General features: G+C 35.4%; 3 protein-coding genes across 8 annotated transcripts; 1 reads left to right on the forward strand and 2 right to left on the reverse strand.

Moving 5' to 3' along the window:
* Positions 1–146: 146 nt before the first annotated feature.
* hnrnpdl (heterogeneous nuclear ribonucleoprotein D-like) lies at positions 147–4,463 on the reverse strand. Of its 3 annotated transcripts, none has more exons than XM_043250476.1 (8): positions 4,240–4,463; positions 3,711–3,879; positions 3,468–3,629; positions 3,258–3,389; positions 2,926–3,031; positions 2,669–2,833; positions 1,658–1,757; positions 147–465 (listed from the first exon to the last, which is right to left on the reverse strand). In XM_043250476.1, the coding sequence occupies exons 1-7, from the start codon at positions 4,326–4,328 to the stop codon at positions 1,687–1,689; spliced, it is 894 nt and encodes a 297-aa protein (XP_043106411.1). In that variant the 5' UTR covers positions 4,329–4,463; the 3' UTR covers positions 147–465; positions 1,658–1,686. The 3 variants fall into 3 exon arrangements, with proteins under 3 accessions (XP_043106411.1, XP_043106412.1, XP_043106410.1); XM_043250477.1 differs by having other exon boundaries at positions 147–1,287; XM_043250475.1 differs by having other exon boundaries at positions 147–1,757.
* Positions 1,207–9,696, forward strand: enoph1 (enolase-phosphatase 1). 2 transcript variants are annotated; one of them, XM_043250479.1, is made up of 6 exons: positions 1,207–1,305; positions 5,722–5,823; positions 7,062–7,264; positions 7,974–8,106; positions 9,050–9,173; positions 9,260–9,696. In XM_043250479.1, exons 1-6 carry the CDS (start codon positions 1,207–1,209, stop codon positions 9,397–9,399), a joined length of 801 nt encoding a protein of 266 aa, XP_043106414.1. In that variant the 3' UTR covers positions 9,400–9,696. The 2 variants fall into 2 exon arrangements, with proteins under 2 accessions (XP_043106414.1, XP_043106413.1); XM_043250478.1 differs by lacking the exon at positions 1,207–1,305 and adding an exon at positions 5,369–5,625.
* On the reverse strand, positions 9,695–17,963 carry tmem150c (transmembrane protein 150C). Of its 3 annotated transcripts, none has more exons than XM_043250481.1 (10): positions 17,810–17,963; positions 17,078–17,408; positions 16,463–16,480; positions 15,272–15,374; positions 15,129–15,182; positions 15,011–15,043; positions 14,860–14,927; positions 14,316–14,443; positions 13,705–13,882; positions 9,695–10,835 (listed from the first exon to the last, which is right to left on the reverse strand). In XM_043250481.1, the coding sequence occupies exons 4-10, from the start codon at positions 15,343–15,345 to the stop codon at positions 10,627–10,629; spliced, it is 744 nt and encodes a 247-aa protein (XP_043106416.1). In that variant the 5' UTR covers positions 15,346–15,374; positions 16,463–16,480; positions 17,078–17,408; positions 17,810–17,963; the 3' UTR covers positions 9,695–10,626. The 3 variants fall into 3 exon arrangements, with proteins under 3 accessions (XP_043106416.1, XP_043106415.1, XP_043106417.1); XM_043250480.1 differs by having other exon boundaries at positions 16,432–16,480; XM_043250482.1 differs by lacking the exon at positions 15,011–15,043 and having other exon boundaries at positions 16,432–16,480.
* Between the last annotated feature and the right edge of the window lie 903 nt (positions 17,964–18,866).

Genomic DNA, 18,866 nt, shown 5'->3' on the forward strand with positions numbered 1-18,866 from the left:
GCCACGTTAACGCTCATTGGTCGCACTTTCCGGAATCGTGGATCTCGTGCATTCCGCACGACGAGCAAATACGTTTATAAAAATGATCACTTATAAACACACACTAAACATAAATGAGAAAGTGAAAGAAACACAGCACAACATAGTTTCTTCTCAATTTTTAATCCCTTTATCCAAAAACCTTCAGGAAAAGAACTAAAATACAAAATAAAGGACACTTTTTCTATTCAAGACTTAAGAACACATCAGCACAAAACCTACAGGTTCAATCTGAACAAAGCACGGAATAAGACAAACTTGGAAACAAAACGCCTCGCTATTTACAAGGTTAGACACTGAATTCGTCCCCACAGGACCGAATAACTTTTTTTTTTTTTTTTTTTTTTTTTTTTTTTTAAATAGTTGTTTAAGGACAGGAATCCACAAGCTGCCTCCGAGGAGCAATGTCGAAGTCAGCCTGCCGACCTACAAGAGAAGATATGCAAGATGAATGACTCAGATTTGGACAGGTTAAAGAAAAGGAAAAAAAACAGCACGTCCATGTTTCAGTGTTTAACTTCTTGAGCTGTCGATTTTAAACTAGGAAAACCATCATTAAAGATTAAAGATCATATGTTCGACGTCTTAGATTGACAAAACAGCAAAAGCTTCAGCTCCAGGCGGTTGGTCGACCAATCAAGGAGCGAGCCCAAACGTCTTCCCCTTTAAACCGAAAATTGTCATTTGCATTTAGCCAATACGTGAGTTGGTTTCATCTGTCTACCACAGATTTGTCAGCTTTCAATGGCTTGGCAAACCCACTTTACATATGATCTTTAAAAAGGCTACGCTTAAGAAAAAGCCTTGAGGTGTACCCATTTGAAGTTCTCTATGGCCTCTAAAGAAAAAGCAAGCATTATGAGAGTTTATGCAATTATTTATACAAGGGAGGTGTGACTGAAACCAAAGAAATAAAAAGAATAATTCACTGAAGCTCCACAACTGAAATACAAGAGCACTACAATTGAAAAAGAGAATACAACAATGAAGCAGTTATGAATCACTTTTAGGTTAAGTTAATAAATTCCTGGAAAAAACACATTTGGAACTGTTAACGAAAACCAACAACTTAAGGAAAATGGGGGAATCTCCTTTGTCTTTTTGTTTGTTTTACGCTGGTACAGGAAGTTTGAAGAGACCATACCACAGGACAGCGCTTTCTCGTGCATGCCGTGCTCTCTGCCCGCTATGTGCGACGCCCAGAGAATGTCGTGGTCAGGTGACACACGGCCTGCAATGAAGTCCCCGCTGGCAGGTACAAACAAGGTACAATAATCAGAATTAGGGAAAGAAAGGAAAAATCAGGAGAGGCGCCCTTACTCTGTACCCCTTAGCTGTACTTTACCTGTTAGCATTGCTATCAAGTCTCTATGTTATTCCATTATGATCACCTGTTAAAGCAGGAGGAGGAAAAGGAAAACCTACAGAAAAACGCTTACGTTTTTCTGGCACGCTAAAAAGGCAAAATGGCTAGACAAACGTGAGTGATTAAAGATCTATAGACATGTGTTTTTCAACTCGGGTGCATTGATATGCGTAGGCCTTAGGCTGTCAGATAGTGTCTATTGATCTTTAACATTGAGGTCGAGCCCAGAACGCAGCAAAGATGTGACCTTACCATGAACGTCAATGTGTTTAGCCACTTTATCAATACGGCTGGTAGCTGTTCTGATGGTTTCCACTTTCCCGTGAAGCCTTGCCATAGCTGCTCTGTTGACCTACAAAAATTACAAACATACAAAGCATATAAAGTTCTGGGGGTTTTTTTTGTACTTTGAGAACATTTGCTGCTCCTTTCTTTTCTACAAAAGCACTATACATGTATTTCTATTGTACCTGTAGAAATGGCCAGAAATTATCTCTAATAAGGGATCGGCTGTGTAGCAGTTGTTACATTGTTCGTATTAAGTAATTAATACCTAAATACAACTTAATGTGGATAAAACCTACACAAAACAATAGGCTTGGTTGTTAACAAATTTATGTATTTAAAGCAAAGAAACACTTTTATAATTTTTTTTAATTCGTCTTTACAATTTGCATTTGGTGCCGTTTCATCATTTTCATTGAGATGTATCCACGTTTTTGTTTACATCATACATGTATGTGTACCATGTATATATTTGTGTGTGTGTAACATTTTATGTATATATAAACACACAAATATATATTTTAAAAAATTTATATAACTTATATAATAGTTACCGCATGCAAATATTTTCTAAATTTATACTGTATGTGTGTCTTTATATACACATAATAAATATACACAGTACACGCACATATCATATAAACAAAAGCGTTTATTTTGGATGTGATTAATCATTGCCCAGCACTAATAAATAAATAAGTGATATTAAAGTGAATATACTATTTAAAACAGTAACTGTATCCTTATTGGTTGAATAAATTATTCTTGTAAATACGTGTGGGCTTAATTGTACAGACTTTAACTTGGTATCAAAAAACATATAGTTGCGCAATTTTTCTCAATTGCGCGTGAATTTCGCCTAAACTGAAATGGATTTTTGTAACTAATGACTTCCTAAAGGGTGGAAAAACAATACATCATGAATAATCAAGGCTCTCTGAATGTTAAGTGTTCAATTAAAACTGTGTATAAAATTACCACTGTAATCATCATAGCCTTGTCCATAGCCATAATTCTGATAGTTGTATCCTGAATAGTCATAGCCAGAATAGCCGTTATAGCCCTGGTTGTATCCATTGCCGTAGCCTCCATAGTTCTGGCCGTAGTAGTTGTTGTATCCTTGATTATAGCCCTGGCCCTGTCCTGTTCACAAAGAGTTAGAGGAGCTCATTCAGTCCAAAACTAACAGAATTAAACATTTTCCAAAGACACCAGCAATCTCTAGGTTTGCAAACCTCTTCCACGGCCTCGGAAGCCTCCTCGTCCTCCTCCAAATCCTCGGTCCGCTCTGCCCTGCTGCTGTCTGTAAACTTCTTTAGGCTGGGCTACTTTGATTTCACACTGACAACAAAGATTCGCAGCATTACAAACACGCAGGGTTGAGCAAATTATTGCTTTACTCGCAGTAATAAAAAGCGACAGCATAAAACCATACAGCTATCTAAAAAAGAAACGTACTGACCCCGAAAAGTTTTTTTTATTGTTGAAGTAGGCACAATACTAAGACAACTTGTATACCTACTTTGACGCTATTTAACATAATATAATAACAACAACATCAACACACCTTTCCTGATCCAATTTGATGGTATCTGTTCTCCAGGAGCTGTTGAACGGGATCCTCTGAAACGTATGTCACAAAGCAAAATCCCCGCCTTTCGTTTGTTTTGGTGTCCATGGGGAGCTCAATGTTTTCAATCTTTTGAGAGAAAGATGCACAGGTTAGTTTCGCACAAACGTGGTACTACTTCAAAAAAAAAAAAAGCAATCTTCTCACTTCTCCATAAGCTCCAAAGTACTCCCGGATTTGTTCCTCAGATGTGTCTGGACTCAGACCGCCGACAAACACCTTCTTGGGGGGCTCCTTGCCCTTCATGGCTTTGGCTCTTTTGGGATCAATCAACTTCCCATCCAGCTTGTGCTCCTTCAGCTCTAACACCTAAACACATCAATAAGAACCTGCTATGAATGCTGCTGAAACGACGTCATTACTAAACGCAAGCACGGGCAAGGAACTTACCTTATCAACGCTCTCAGCATCTCTGAAGAGCACAAAGCCGAAGCCCCTGGAGCGTCCGGTCATGGGGTCTGTTTTGATGGTGCAGTCGAGGACCTCTCCAAACTTGGAAAGGTAGTCAGAAAGGTCTTTCTTGCTTGTGTCCCAACTGAGTCCACCAATGAACATTTTCCTACACAAAAATAAACAGCATTCAAATCACTCCACTGAATAATTGATGCACTAACACGCAGCTGCAGGTATTATTACACACATTTGCTGGTGATACACGCGAGAAATACAAAGAAAATACAAAATGTAGATTTTCGCCAGTAAACCTCTTTAAGACTATGCCATTAGGCGCTAATATGCTAGTACGAAATCGGATTAACTAACGTTACTAGGCTTGGAGCATCTTACGTTTAATATTGTGCATATTAATAATATAAGTGTTTGGAAGGTCATGTAAATGAATGACCAATAAGATGTTTTTTCAGAAAGAGTATAAGCGTTAAGCTGCTGTTGTATAGCGCGGGCCTCGCTCCGGACTCACCCGTCATCCTGCTGATTTTTACTCGCGTTTATTTTGGAGCCTTCTGGAAACTCGTCGGTGCTGAAGTCACCTTGCTCTTCTGCCTGCATTTTGGAGTATGTTTAGTTTGATCCGACGCTTGCTACGTAACTGATTATATTACAGTGGATTTAAAAGGTCAAAGACTTCAACACGAATAAAGTGCCGCGTTGATTAAAATGGCGGACGGAGATCAGTGACGAAATCCGTCTGCACGAGGAAGCGGGGATGGGCGGGGCTTAAACGAACCTCTTTTTTTTTTTTTTTTTTTTTTTTAAGTAATGACCCAGTTATCATTAATAATAACATGCGGTTATACTAAATAATTCCTATAAATGTACTAACAAAATTAAATTTATTGCATTATTATTGTTTGCTATAATCGGGTAATGGGCGGGGCCGGTTTCGGTTGAAATAAATCATGAGAACAATGAAGCCTGAAAATGAAAAAAACATTGACTGTAATAATCATACCAGCAGGAGCAACAACAATAACAACAATGTTACAACTGTGAATATATAAATTGAGTAAATATTTTGTATGTCCATTTGTTTAAAATAACTATTTGCCTTCATTTATGCACACACAATCTACAAAATAAGTAAACAAATGAATGATTTTCACGCAGTGGGAAGAAGTATTTTATTTACATGCAACCTTTACGTTTACTTCCTTACTGTACAGCCTTTCCAACCGCGTTGCCAGATTTTTAAAAAAACGCTTGAAGATATATATATATATATATATATATATATATATATATATATATATATATATATATATATATATATATATATATATATATATATATATACGGCTACACATCTAAATTACTAAATACATTTATTTTTTCTACACAAAACATTTTGTTTTATACATTTTACCACCTCAAAAGTATGTAGAAATATTATTATTATTATTATTATTATTATTATTATTATTATTATTATTATTATTCTGTTGCCTATTAAAAGTACAGAAAATAAAATGCAGAGCTGTTGTATATGATAATTTATTATACAAATTTTGCTTACATATTGTAGAAAATACATAAATGAAGTGTACCAATGTAGCGTTAATTACAGTCTATGCCTCGCTGATGACAGAGGGCGGGGATTTATGTGCGCAGGATTTGGCAACCCGCAACCGCTCCATGTGTTAGCTCACCACTAGCCTTGCATGCTATTATTGATTCATTTGTCCAAATCAGAGCTTCTCGTCTGATATAATCAAACCAAACACAGGACTTTAAGAAACACGTATATCGTTTGCCATTGATAAAAATGGCAGCGATTGCAGTACCAGAAAATACTAGAGTCTTTCTTCTGGACATTGAAGGAACCACGACGCCCATCACGTTTGTCAAGGTAAGAGCTCACAGAGAAGAATAGAAAAGCATAGAAATTAATTTATTATGCGAAAGGGAAACCCTAATGGTTGATCGTGTTATCTCTTGCACGTAGGACATCTTATTTCCTTACATCAGAGAGAATCTGGAGGAATATCTCTCTGCTCACTGGGAAGAGGATGAATGCAAACAAGACGTTCATCTGCTCAAGAAACAGGTCAACACCTTTCAAAACACCGTTTATGCGCTTTTTCTAACTTATTTTCACACGCAAATATCTAGATAGGCCGCTCTTTTAAATGTTATTCTCATTTGTGCTATAAAATTGCTGTACCTTCTTTGTTATTAATTGTTTTACGTTAAGGGAAGTATTATGACAAAGCCTAAAAATCCTTTTTTGTCCTTATCGAGATATATTAAGAAAGTATTTAATCTGTGGAGGTAAAACATGGTGTTCTGAAATCAGAAGGCACGTTTTATTTTTGTTTTGTGTTATCAATATTTTATTTTTATACTCTGTTATTCTATTTAGACGCGTATAAATCTCATCAAGTTAGTGCATTTTTTATTTATTAAAATAATAACCAAAGGCAGTTATCATTTAAACAGTGTGTTTTATTTGTGAACATATGTTCAGATATTCATTTTAATAAATTTGTTTTAGTTTTTCAGTTGATCGGCCATCAAAGCTGTCACGAATGCTAAGATTTATTGTAAATTACTCACTAAAAATCATCTTTTCATCTCTTTTTAAATCTTATTTTTACATAAAAAAGTGGTATGAGGGTTGTTCGTTTACTTTTAAAATGACTCTTTTTCTTTTAACGCCATTATAATGTTCATTCAGATTGATTTGCAGGCGTGCACGATAGGGCTGGGTATCGATTCATCTTGATTCTATTCCGATTGACAAGCTCTCGATTTAATCCGATTTGATTCTCGATTCGATTTGCAATTAAAAATGAATTAATACTACTAATAATACCAAAACATGAACAGTAAACTTAATTTTTCAAATGGTGAATTAATAAAAAGAAATTAAGAGCCAAAGGCCTGTATTTTACGTCTTTTTTTTTGTATAGGGTCCTATTTTGTTTATAATAATATGGCCCTATAAAATGTGTTTATGATTGCTAAAATCGTGCATTGTGTTTTGGGATTAAGAGGGTGACATCTAGTAGAGAGATCAAAATCTTTTTATCTGAAAAGAAAAAATGTGCATAAACTGCGATGAAAACATATTTAATCAAATAAATTATGCCATTGCGCATCAAAAGCATCATGTCATTCAGCCACTGTTTGGCATGTATATATTTTTTTGTACTACAAATTATATTTTTTTCTCATCAGAGGAAATGCCGTGTTCAAAAGTACAGTAATTAAGTGCCAGTGAACACCTAAACTATGCTCTTTCTGAGATGCAGTTGCTCAGACCGATCCCTGTGCGTGTCTCAGGCTGAAGAAGACTTGCGGCTGAATAAAGCATGTCCCGTTCATGCAGTGGACCAGACGGTTCACACAGATGAGGAGAAGGCCATCCGGGAGGTGGTGGATGGCGTGCTGTGGCAGATGGCGGCGGACAGAAAGAGCACTGCGCTCAAACAGCTGCAGGGCCACATGTGGAGAGCCGCGTATGTGACGGGGAAAATCAAAGGCGAGTAAGTAACCTCATCTTCACCGGCACAAACAGCCCATGTGTGTTTTGAGCAGGATTGCTGACCTGGTCTCCTTGTTTATTAATAAATAAGCTTTAAATGCGAGCTGTCGAATTAGGTTGCGGCTGCAGCTGGCATCCACATTTTCATTAAATACGCAGTCGTGAGCTTCACTTACTTTATGTAGTCATTCTGCGTCTCGCACAATCAAGAGCTTAACTTCTTTACCCATGGCGTTTGTATAACCTGTCCAAATTTTCTCTCTCTAAAAAATAAAATGCAACCTCAAGTTATGTGACATTTACACACTGCGTCCTGCTCTTTAATCCATTGTGAAATATTTATATCCATAAAAGGTAAATGGATAAGAAATGGGGAACAGTGGAATAATAATTCATTTTAATAATTAATTTATTAATCAATGACACCTACAAATTGATCAAAAGTGACCGTAAACCCTTTTTAAATAGAACATATACAAAATCATATTCTAAAAGGTTTCTAATTGAAAGAAATGCTGCTGTTTTTAATGATCTATTCATCAAAGAATCCTGAAAAACTGTTTTCAGCGCTAATAATAATCCGACACTGACGACTGGAGAAACTTGTAATGATAGCATACATTTATATCGCATGCCGTAGGCTCATTATATTCTCGCTAGATGCAGTAGAAATGAGTTATGTTATTGTTTTTCCTGTGGTTTTGTTGCAGGGTGTACCAGGATGTGGTTCCAGCCATCAGACGGTGGAGACATCATGGCCTGAAGGTCTACATCTACTCTTCAGGAAGCGTCGAGGCACAGAAGCTCCTCTTCGGCTATTCTGTCCAAGGCGATCTATTAGATGTAAGCTTGATCAGTAATTGTAAGAGCTGTTGGATGGGATTTGTTTTCACATGTTGTTTCTTGCGCTCCCATGAGATTCAGTTCTTTTTAGTCTCTATAGCCTGGATGTCTAGGATGTTAAGGAGGGTCTCGTGCATCACAAAACCCGCTGGACTTATGTGATTAATTATGTAAGGAGTCATTTCCTGTAGGCAAGTCATTGAAAAACACGGGCTGATAGAGATAGATTGTCACTCTGAATTGGTTTATTTTGCACTGAAGTCAAGCTGATTGTACATTTCTGATTATCATAATTTACTTACTTTACTTTTTTTACTAAGATGGCAGCAGTAATGTTATTTTTTTAATGGTTTTAGACTATTTGTAGTATTTATTAATATTTTAAATTAATACATTTTTATATTTCTAGTTTTCATTTGAATTTTAGGTAAAATTCCAGTTTTCTTATGGGTTGTATTATTTATTTAAAATAGTTTTATATGAAAAAAATGCAACTTTGGAAATACTATTGTAGTGTTAGTGTTTTGATTCAACTTTAGTCAAATTTTCTGATATATATCAGTTTTCAAAGTTTGAATATCACTATTTTTTTTTGTCTTCAGCTGTGCTATATTTTCATTGTAGCTTTAGCAACATCAGTGCTTCAACCCATTAATTGGTTATTTTATTTCTATTAAATATTTCAATTTTTTTTTTATTTTATTAATACGTTTTTTACTAGTTTCTTTGTAACCACCAACCATTTTTATAACCAAGAAACTTGGCAAAAATTTGTAACGAAGTTTCGCGAGGAAATACAAAGTAGGTTTATTTATGGTGTTTAAGTGAAGGTCGAGATGAATAATGCAAAATGAACTAGAAAGCATTAATTAAATAACGAATTAAAAGTCTTTGGTTGATGTAGATTTGCCAGTTTTGAATTTTCACATTTATTTTCCTCAAGCTGTTTGATGGTCACTTCGACACCAACATCGGTGCCAAAGTAGAAAGTAAGAGCTATGAGAACATCGCGGAGAGGATTGGATGCCAGCCGGAGGAAATCATGTTCTTAACCGACGTCACACGAGGTACACGCTTCATTTTCGTTACGCGCTTGTGCCACAATTACATGAGTGTTCAGTCTTAATTCAGCTTCGTTAACTCCCCTTTACAGAGGCGAAGGCGGCAGAGGATGCTGGGGTGAACGTGATCGTGGTAGTAAGACCTGGTAACATGGAGTTAACCGAAGAGGAGAGAAACCATTATAGAATCGTCACAACTTTCAACCAGTTAGAACTGAGCGGGAATATTTGACTCCGCAGAACCGGGCTTACAGCATCGGATCATGTGAAAAACCAGCAGTTACTATGTGTTGTTGTTCTGCTGGACTGAAACGCCAAGCCTCCCAGGTGCTTGTTTTTTACACTGAAACCCATCTATGAATTATCACACACTTACATTCTCTTTGAATGTTTTATATGCGGTGTTAACGTGTAGCATATGACCTGTCTTTATCCCCCACATGTGCGGTGACCTAAAATACGATAACCTGCCAACTAGACACAGGTTTAGTGTGATTGTACCTCATGTCTTATAAACCTCGATCTTCAACGTTGTTGTAAAATTTTATTCCAAACGGATACATCGAACAAATCACACTTGCAACATTTAGACCGGCATCCAATAACAGATGTCTGTTTTAGTAACAAAATATGGGATTATCAATGTCAGAGATGGTTTACGATATTCAACATCGAGTATAAAAAGCTGCATAAGCTTCTTGTAAGATTATGCAGAACAGGCTCAAAATGTAATGCGGTTACATGAATACAAAACATGTATAATTCAATGAGAACAAAAATATAGTTCAAATAACATTTACTCGGTCTCAAGTTGTTAAAAAACCTGTATGATCCGTTGAACACAAAGGAGGATAGTTTAAAGAATGTTGAGGATAGCCATTCTATTTTTGTTTTTTCATACTATGGTAGTCAATGGCTACCAGCAACTGTTTCCTTACAGAATAGTTTAATCAAAATAGCTTTATTTATGTTCAAGGAAAGATAGAAACTATAGGTTCGGAACACTTGAGGTTGAGTAAATGACAAAATGTTTATTTTTGGGTGAACTGCCCCTTTAAATTAAGTTTCTAAACCCTTATCCCATGTAAAGATTTTTCAGAAGCTCATACATCTTCCACAAAAATGAACAGCATACAGATTTAAACTGACCAAAAGGATTAGTAAATAACAACAGAACGTTTCCAAAGGATTATCTTGCCAAAATACTTCCCGTATTTAGATTTTCTTCTCGGAAGTGTCCTCGTTGCTTCGCTCATCTGACACACGAACATGGAACACGTCACACAGTAAATTGTTGTGCATTTTGCGAATCTGACGCTTTTGCGAAAAAGCCTATCTACACATTCAGAAGACGTACTCGTCCGAAGGTCGTTCTAGAGAGATTACATTCAGTTTACATGCAGGACTGATCACTGGCGAACACTGAAGTACGAGGGTCCACGTGTACTGAAGAGTGAGACTAGAGCTGGTCAGACTGGTACTCGGAGACCTCAGAGAAGCTCTCGGAGAGGCTGAGTGGAGGGTCCTGGTCGTCGCTGCAGACGATCTCGAAGTGGTAGTGCCGAAACTCGATGGCGAACGTGCCCAGGTACGTTAGGAAGAACATGACCAGTGCCCACTGAGCTCGTGCCGCGTGCATGTGCAGCCGCTGAGCCATCAGAGCGAAGTCTGGGATCCGCCGTCAAGGATGCAACATGGGGAAAATGTATAGAAGATTTCGAACAAGTAGGGGATTAAAGGCTTGAAAATGACAAATTCTTACACGCCCTCATGTCATTCCAAACCCATAAGATCTCCGTTCACTTTTGGAACAAAAATTAAGATATTTTTATCTTTCTGACCTTCCATAAGCAGGAAGGCTTCTTACACAACGCACATAAAGATATTAAGGACATCAGTAAAATAATCCATGTGACTTCATGTGGGGTCAAGAGTAATTTTACAAAGCTACGAGAATACGTTCTGTGTACGAAGAAAACGTTTTATTTAACAATTCTCCCTACGTTTTCCACCATTTTTGGAAATTACCCCAGAATTTAATAAGTTTAATCAGCACTGTTTACGTTCAGTAGATGTAATGAAAGGTTCATATCTTGGTTATGTACCCAACAACAGGTTGACATGCACGAAAGGTCAAAAAACCCTTCTTTGTCTTATAATATGCATTTATTTTTACCTTACTTGTTCAACGACTACCAAACGATTTGCCCAACTATACATTTTTTCCAATTTTTTCTTTGTGTGAGACACTAAGGTCCAGTCGGTCATTTAGTGTCATTTTTGCGCCTAACGGCAAAGAACGAATCTGCATTTTCATTCAGACCAATGAGAAAACGTCATTTTGACATCAACATGAAACATCTTGGGACTCATAAAAAGTCTCATTTCAATGATTCAAAGTCGATTCTTAAAACTTTTCAGGATGTTTTCGTTCACTTAGAGCTGCGTTACACACACCACGAAAGGTAACTGTCAAAAACCCATAATATGGTCACTTTTCTTTTGCACACAAAAGTGATGTTTCATGGATTCATTTACCAATGTCCTTGCAACATTTCTGTGCGTTGATCATGTTCATTCCATTGCTGTTTATCTGAGCGCTCTCATAATTCCTAAAAAAAAATCTTTGCATTCTGAAGATGAACAAAGGTGTTATGGGTTTGGAACAACATCAAGGGTAAAAATCTTCATTTTTTGGTGAACTGTCCCTTTAAAGCTGGAAGACTGCTGTGTCTGCTGAGCATGTGTGCATCAATACAGTGCAATTTCTGTCAATCTGTACAACAATTTCTATATAAAAATTACTTGTAATTCAAATGTAAGATCAAAAGTGTATTCAACTGCTATTTTGGGACACTCTTTTTTTTACCTGGGATAGTGTATATTCACAATAATCTGGTGATTGAGCAACATTGACAACAACTTAAACCTGACTAAATAGATTAGATTTTTTTTGTTTTGATAGACAGGAGAAGCTAGGTAGATACTGATAGTGTATCAACTAAACCAGCTCAAGCAAGGTGAATTCTGAATTACTTCTGTGAATCAGATCAGATTGCCTGTTTCAGTTATTTGATTCGTAAGTTATGATACTTTTCTGTCATCACTTAGAAATGTTCACGGATATCCCTGCATGGCTTTTTATATTAAATGAAAAATTTGCTTAAAAGTAAATATTGTATTTTGTTTGTTTCTTTTTTTTCTTCAGAATTATAAAATGTAATCATGCAATTGTGAGTTATAAAGAATTGCTGTAAACTTATAGTCTTTTTTTTTCCCCAGTTGCGAGTTTATATCTTGCATGAAACAATTTTGCAGTTCTAATAAAAATTCAGAATTGAAATAAAAAGTTGCAATTGCTTTTTTTTTAAACTCTCATTTAGTGTTTAGGCCTTCCTAGCTTAGTGAGAAGTACACAAGCTTTTTTTAAATTTTTTTTTATTACGGCACCTATTTTTTTTTAATTGTGCTTATTATGGAAATAATATACTTTCAGAAGAATATACTGTAGTGTAAACTGAATGTAGCGTTTTCCGACAATGAAATTAGCTGAACTTTTAATAGTATAAATGTAAAAGTAAACAGCTGAATATCCTGACGAGCATTTAACTAAAATAACTAAAATATTAACGTCTTTTTTTTAAACTTGCATGTAACTTCACTGCAAAAATTGCTTATCTAGCTTAGATTTTTTTGTCTTGATTTCAGCCAATATTCTTAATAAATTCTTAAATCAAATATGATTTTCAAATTAGGATCAAAAATATTTTTAGTTCAAACAAGTTAAAATTAAGTGAGTTTTTACGTACAATGAGCAAAATAATCAAAACTGAAAACGGAAATGTCTAGAAAATCATTCTTGATTTAAGAATTCTTAAATCAAAAATAATATGTAATTTTTAATAACACTACATTTAAAATAATAATAAAGCACTTTTTACTTGTGCTTTACTATGTTATTCAGCAAAAATATTTAAGTACTACTTTAAAGTACAATCAAATGTAAAAAAAAAAATATTGCTTGGAAATAAGACATTAAACATATTTGACATTATTACAAAGTGCACTTAAAATTGTTATGAAATGTAGGTTACACTTAATTTTAAGGCTTCCTTGTTACAATAGAATTAGGGTTTGAATTCGGGATTCGTTGCATGCAATACACGAAAGAACCATTTTTAACTAACTAAAAAGTAAACATACTTTTTTTGCAAAGGGTATGCGTATGAAAATCAAAAAAGACAATCCATGCTTCTTTGTTCAAATGTTTGTTCTCAATTTTGAATGTTAGACATTTTAAAATAATTTTGGATCTCTCTGACAACTGTGGATTTTGTTTGAAATTAAATATTTAGATATTTCAGGGCAAGATGTATAATGCATATCATCAGAAATCAAGACATTCTGGCTATATCACCCAGCCGTATCATTTACTTGCATCTGTAAAAACTTTCTTTCTTTCAGCACAGTTAACAATGTCAGTGTTTGCTTATATTGTTTAACATGTGTGAGGTTATAGTGGAAGGAAAAAGGATACAAAGCAACATGCAGGAAGTTACAGCTCCGGACAACAGAAAGCGAGGGATTCCTGCTCGCCTGCCTTCATTCCTCAGGTTGACCTTTAGGGTCATGAAAGACTGGACCCAACAGAACAGAGTTCCTAGACCAAAGGTCATGGACGTGCCAATATTATGCAGCTCTTCATCGTTGGACAGCTAGATCAGCAAAACAAATGAGGTGAATACATTTTTTTTTTTTTAAATTCAATTTAAATGTGTAGAAATTGCATACAAAACTGCATACAAAATAAAAGTTTTTGTTTACATACTATATGTGTGTACTGTGTATATTATGCATATATAAATACACTCACAGCATATATTTTGAAAATATATACAGTTAATTTGCATATTTATATTCTGTTATATATATATATAAATAAATATATTTTATATATATATATTTAAATATATAAAAATTTTAAATGTATACATGCATGTGTTTGTATTTACATATACATAATCATACACAGCACACACATAACATTTATTATGGATTATTAATCATGATCATTTCTTTTAATCTAGTACAAAAATAAAAATAAGAATTGCTTGTTGTTTGTAAAAAAAAAAAAAAAAAAAATCATACCTGGAAATTCCCTACTAAAGTCATACCAAAGCAGGCAAGAGACAAAGCCACCAGACTGCCGATGTTGAGCCAGGGTTTATGTACTCTGGGCTTCAGCTGCAGATATCGCAGCACTCCCAGAATGAAGCCTGGAGCCCAAGAGACAATGAACATTGATTTTAAACAATACTACATTCATTCGAAGATGTAGATGAGTCTGTTTCTTCATCGGATTTGAATTAAGGTAGCATAGCATCAACGTCTCAGCAATGTATCCTCTGCAGTAAATGGGTGCCGTCAGAATAAGAGTCCAAAAAACACGGTGAGCAAGAGACGTGATGCCACATTTCTCCAAATCTGATGAAGAAACAAAGTCATCTACACCTTGTACAGTCTGAGTACGTTTTCTGAATTCTTTTTTGGTGAACTATTTCTAAATTGACGTTGGTGAACAATTGCATCGTACTACAATTTCAGTCCATATGAAATAATGATTATATTAGTGTCACTGGCTCTTCGCTCTTTCAGACCAAGTCCTCTGATGGGATCTGAGCACCATTCATACCTACAAAGGCTGCCATGTTCATGACTTGACTGAACACACAGCTGGCAGGTGGGGCATTGCCTGCAATGCTAAGCAGCAGAGACAGCGCGTGAGAACATTTATCAGCCTCCAAACACATCATTCAATTCACAACCATTTCACATGAATGTACCTGATATATGGGGGAGATTTTGATTCTGACCTCCTATTTAAGAAAAATCAGTTTGAAGGAGGCATGAATATTGGCTTAGATTAAATAATTGGTCAGCAATGGAGGGAAATGTCCTTACTTGTACTCTGAACTGAGCGGAGTGATTTTCTCATCCTCCACAGCAATGAAATACCTGGGTAGAATTAAATTATATAACATTTATCTTAACAGCAGCTTAAATCGTTGATATGGAAACAGGGAAAGCAGATGTGGGATACTCACACAACCCAGAGACCAGCAGCTGTGAAGAAAGAAAACATTACAGGCAGAAACATCCATGGACTGCACTTCCTCATGTCTCCTTATGAACGTCGATAAAACAACCCTGCAATAAAACCAACACCATATTCTAATATCCTGCATTTATACTCAAATTTATGAATCACATTTAAAGTGTATAAAGTGCAACAGAGGCATAATTTATTCATTTATTTTTACTTATTAACTTATTTACTTTATTCCAGATTGCTTAAAATGTTTATTGCATTACACATTACGTGATTCAAAATTGTAGTTAATAATTTAATCTGTGTTATTCATTTTAGGTAGTGCATTCTGACTTTTTTAGAGTAATTTTACATGACCTTTTACTATATGTAATATAAAATATATATATATATATATATATATATATATATATATATATATATATATATATAGAATATATATATATATATATATATATATATATATAATAAAAAGACAACGAAAGAAAATATGTTTCATTCTTTAATATCATAAAATGCTTAGAGAAAAATAAGTATTTTAAAAATGCAATATAATCTAATTACAAGTACTTGATTTTTATGTTCTTTACATGAATTAAAAAAAAAACATAAAAAGTTTTTTTGCAAAATTAGAACATCTGATTAGTTATTAAGGAAGTTATTAAGAATTATAAGTTCACTAAATGTACTTCTTATTTAAATAGTATATTAAATAGCATAAGAACATCTTGTCAACATTTACTATTCTACCTCAAGTTGTTCCAGAACTGTATAAGTTTTTGTCAGAAAAAAAGATATTTTGAAAAATGCTGGTAATCATAATCTCTTTGGCTACATTTTTCAAAATATTATTTTATGCTCAACAGAAGTACTCATTTTAAGTATGCTAAAGTGTATTTTACCATGGGAGTGGACAAATCTCATTTGCAGGATTTCCATTTCCACAGTAATGATCGCTGGATCTCTCTTCGTGGATTATGGGTAGTGAGGTTCCTTATTAATAATTCAGCCATTACACTATTACCCAAATTTGCCAAAAACACAGAAGCATATATCATCAAGTAACTCTTAGGGTCACAATGGGGACGGGATTTTTACTTGCAGTAACCCCTGTTGCACTTTACTGCGAAAAACGACAGGAATCAAACCGCTAACCAGCCTCAAGATGTCTTGGAGAATGTCTTACGTGTGGACAGGGTTCAGTCTGCAAAGACAAAAACAATAATCAGCCCTTTTACCGGCTACCCCGGTGTGCCTGAAAGCATCTATAAAGCAGTTATTGTTAATATGACAGCAGGTTTATTGATCAGTAAATGTGCATTCATTGACTTGGCGCTTGCGGACAGCGCCTTAGTGCTGAAATAGTGTGGACAGTGACCGAGATCAAGAGCATTTTACCTGATTGCACATTCACAAATGCATGTGCAGAAATAGTATGAAATATGATAATAAACGGGCTAGCTTAATTACCAGCTTGGACTTTATTAGCCTATACTATTAGTCCGCTGCCAAATTTAAAACCGGTATGTTAAAACTGTATTTCTTACGACTCAAAATAATAAAACGACACCTTAGTTCAGAGGACAAACCCAAATCATGACCACGTTCACTTTGAATCAAAATACACAGCATGAAATGTATGAAAAAAAAAACACACTGGGCGGTAATAATACGCGGTATTTATCTGTAACGCTGTCAAAAAGCTAGCCCGTGTTGTCTTCGTCATTAAAATGGGAGCTATCGCCTCATTTGATAAAAGGTTTAAATCACTTTATTGTGAACGACGAGTATAAAAACATACCTTGTAGACAGCACACTCTTCTGTCGCGTGTAAAGCCCGTGTCTTCTTCATTTCATTGGGTCTGCGAGACAGACATCGTTCGCATTGGGTTGTGTTAGAGAGCCGGTGAACGGGTTTGGCTTCACCGAGGAAGAAGAGCTCTGTGAAGTCTTTACAGCAAGAACTGGGCCGACGGACTCGGTCTGTTATTTCTCAGACAGACATTGTGCGCCATGGATCTCACGAGCAGTCATGTCCGATTCGCGAACGAGTCGTTCATTCGAACCGGTTCTTTTCGAGGATTCACGCGAACCGATTCGAAAAGCGTTTGGACTTCACCACGGCAACAGCGCTACAACAGGGCACAGGTTAAAATGGAATAGAATAGAATTTATGAAATAAATGAAACCAACTCATTACAAATGACTAGAGGTTAAAAATAGAGCTTAAAATAATGCAAGTTAAAAGTAGGGTAAGGCCTTTCGAAAGATAACAAAACTACGCACCATTAACACTAACTGAAATTATAAACCAAAATATTCAAGTCAAACATAAAAACAGGTAAAAGTTAACAACCCTGATCTAGACTGTACCGCCCACAGAGCAAACATATGAGGAGTGACAGTGTTTCTATAGCGTTAGATGTGATGAAAAGATGAAAAGAACACTGATTTATTAGCCACTAAAATTTCAGCCTTTTGTTAAAGTTAACGTGTTGGCGTATTTCATTTTAATTAAACGATGTTCCCTTACCATTAAACACACACGTGTAAAGGAGTTGATCCGGAGTGCGTTTCTCAAAAGAAACTTTGCTCAAAAGAAAGTTCCGTCATTACCGTGGAATTAACGAGTTAGCTAATGTTGTTAGCATTGGGGAAGTGTTGAGTCTTAAGTTCAGCCAGTTTAACCAGTGTGTGTGTGTGTGTGTGTGTGTGTGTGTGTGTGTGTGTGTGTGTGTTAAAAGTGTTGTTACGCAAGACAAACTCCTGTAAGTTTTAATAAAAGCCAAGGTCTCTCAAATGCTAATCTTCATTACAATATTTTTTCTTAGAGTGCAAATGTACAACTACATTAGCCAAACAGTTGTGTAGAATCACATTTTGGAAATCAAAAATGTGATTAACATAACATATATGACATAACATATTGTCAGCCTTCTCCATTACGTCACAGAATAAGCAAAAGCTGACGTTGCCTTCTCTTGTAAAATTTGAGTCCTGTGTCATTTCACAGGAAGGAAAGTTTGTTGACAAAGTTTTGTGCAAATAAATATTTCTTTCCACATACTCAGTAGCTAGATCAAAGCGAGCATTTATAGGCCTACCAGCAAAAACAAAAAGCATGCACTTGTCTTTGGAGCAGTTTTCTTATTTTCCTGTTCCACTAGGTGGCGCTGTTCATCCACATTGCAAAATGACTGCGGCCTCTGTAAAGAAAAGCTGTTTAAACAAACTAATTTTACCATTTAAGCAGCCATTCATAACCCTGAGTATGAGTATGAGTACTAGCCTATTAGACGGATGTTTTTTGACTCTCAATCAACTCGATTAGACCTTTCTATTATTAGTGATATCAGCGCATATCAATGTAGTTATAGCCCACTTTTTATTAGTCACAGTAAGAGTACTTATTTGTTTTATTTATTTATTGGGGAATTTTTAAGGATATAATAAAGTAATATTTGCGTACTGTTTAACACAAGAAAAATATATGTATCATATATGTTAATATGTGAAAATAACCGAAACCTAATATAGCCTAAATGGGATATTATTAATATTTTTTTATTATTACTTACACGGTCTAAAAA

The sequence above is a fragment of the Puntigrus tetrazona genome, chromosome 10 (assembly GCF_018831695.1).
Source record: "Puntigrus tetrazona isolate hp1 chromosome 10, ASM1883169v1, whole genome shotgun sequence".
NCBI lineage: Eukaryota > Metazoa > Chordata > Actinopteri > Cypriniformes > Cyprinidae > Puntigrus > Puntigrus tetrazona.

Bases quoted from the DNA above. Each gene is read 5' to 3' on its own strand.
- tmem150c (XM_043250481.1), bottom strand. From the start codon at position 15,345: ATGAGGAAGTGCAGTCCATGGATGTTTCTGCCTGTAATGTTTTCTTTC. The intron at 15,183-15,271 runs GTGAGTATCCCA...AATTCTACCCAG, and splicing joins GCTGCTGGTCTCTGGGTTGT to GTATTTCATTGCTGTGGAGG. The intron at 13,883-14,315 runs GTATGATTTTTT...TTGCTGATCTAG, and splicing joins CTTTAGTAGGGAATTTCCAG to CTGTCCAACGATGAAGAGCT.
- enoph1 (XM_043250479.1), top strand. From the start codon at position 1,207: ATGCCGTGCTCTCTGCCCGCTATGTGCGACGCCCAGAGAATGTCGTGG. The intron at 1,306-5,721 runs GTACAATAATCA...TCTTGCACGTAG, and splicing joins CGCTGGCAGGTACAAACAAG to GACATCTTATTTCCTTACAT. The intron at 7,265-7,973 runs GTAAGTAACCTC...GTTTTGTTGCAG, and splicing joins ACGGGGAAAATCAAAGGCGA to GGTGTACCAGGATGTGGTTC.
- hnrnpdl (XM_043250476.1), bottom strand. From the start codon at position 4,328: ATGCAGGCAGAAGAGCAAGGTGACTTCAGCACCGACGAGTTTCCAGAA. The intron at 3,032-3,257 runs GTGTGTTGATGT...CTTTGTTGTCAG, and splicing joins ATCAAATTGGATCAGGAAAG to TGTGAAATCAAAGTAGCCCA. The intron at 2,834-2,925 runs GTTTGCAAACCT...CTTTGTGAACAG, and splicing joins CTTCCGAGGCCGTGGAAGAG to GACAGGGCCAGGGCTATAAT.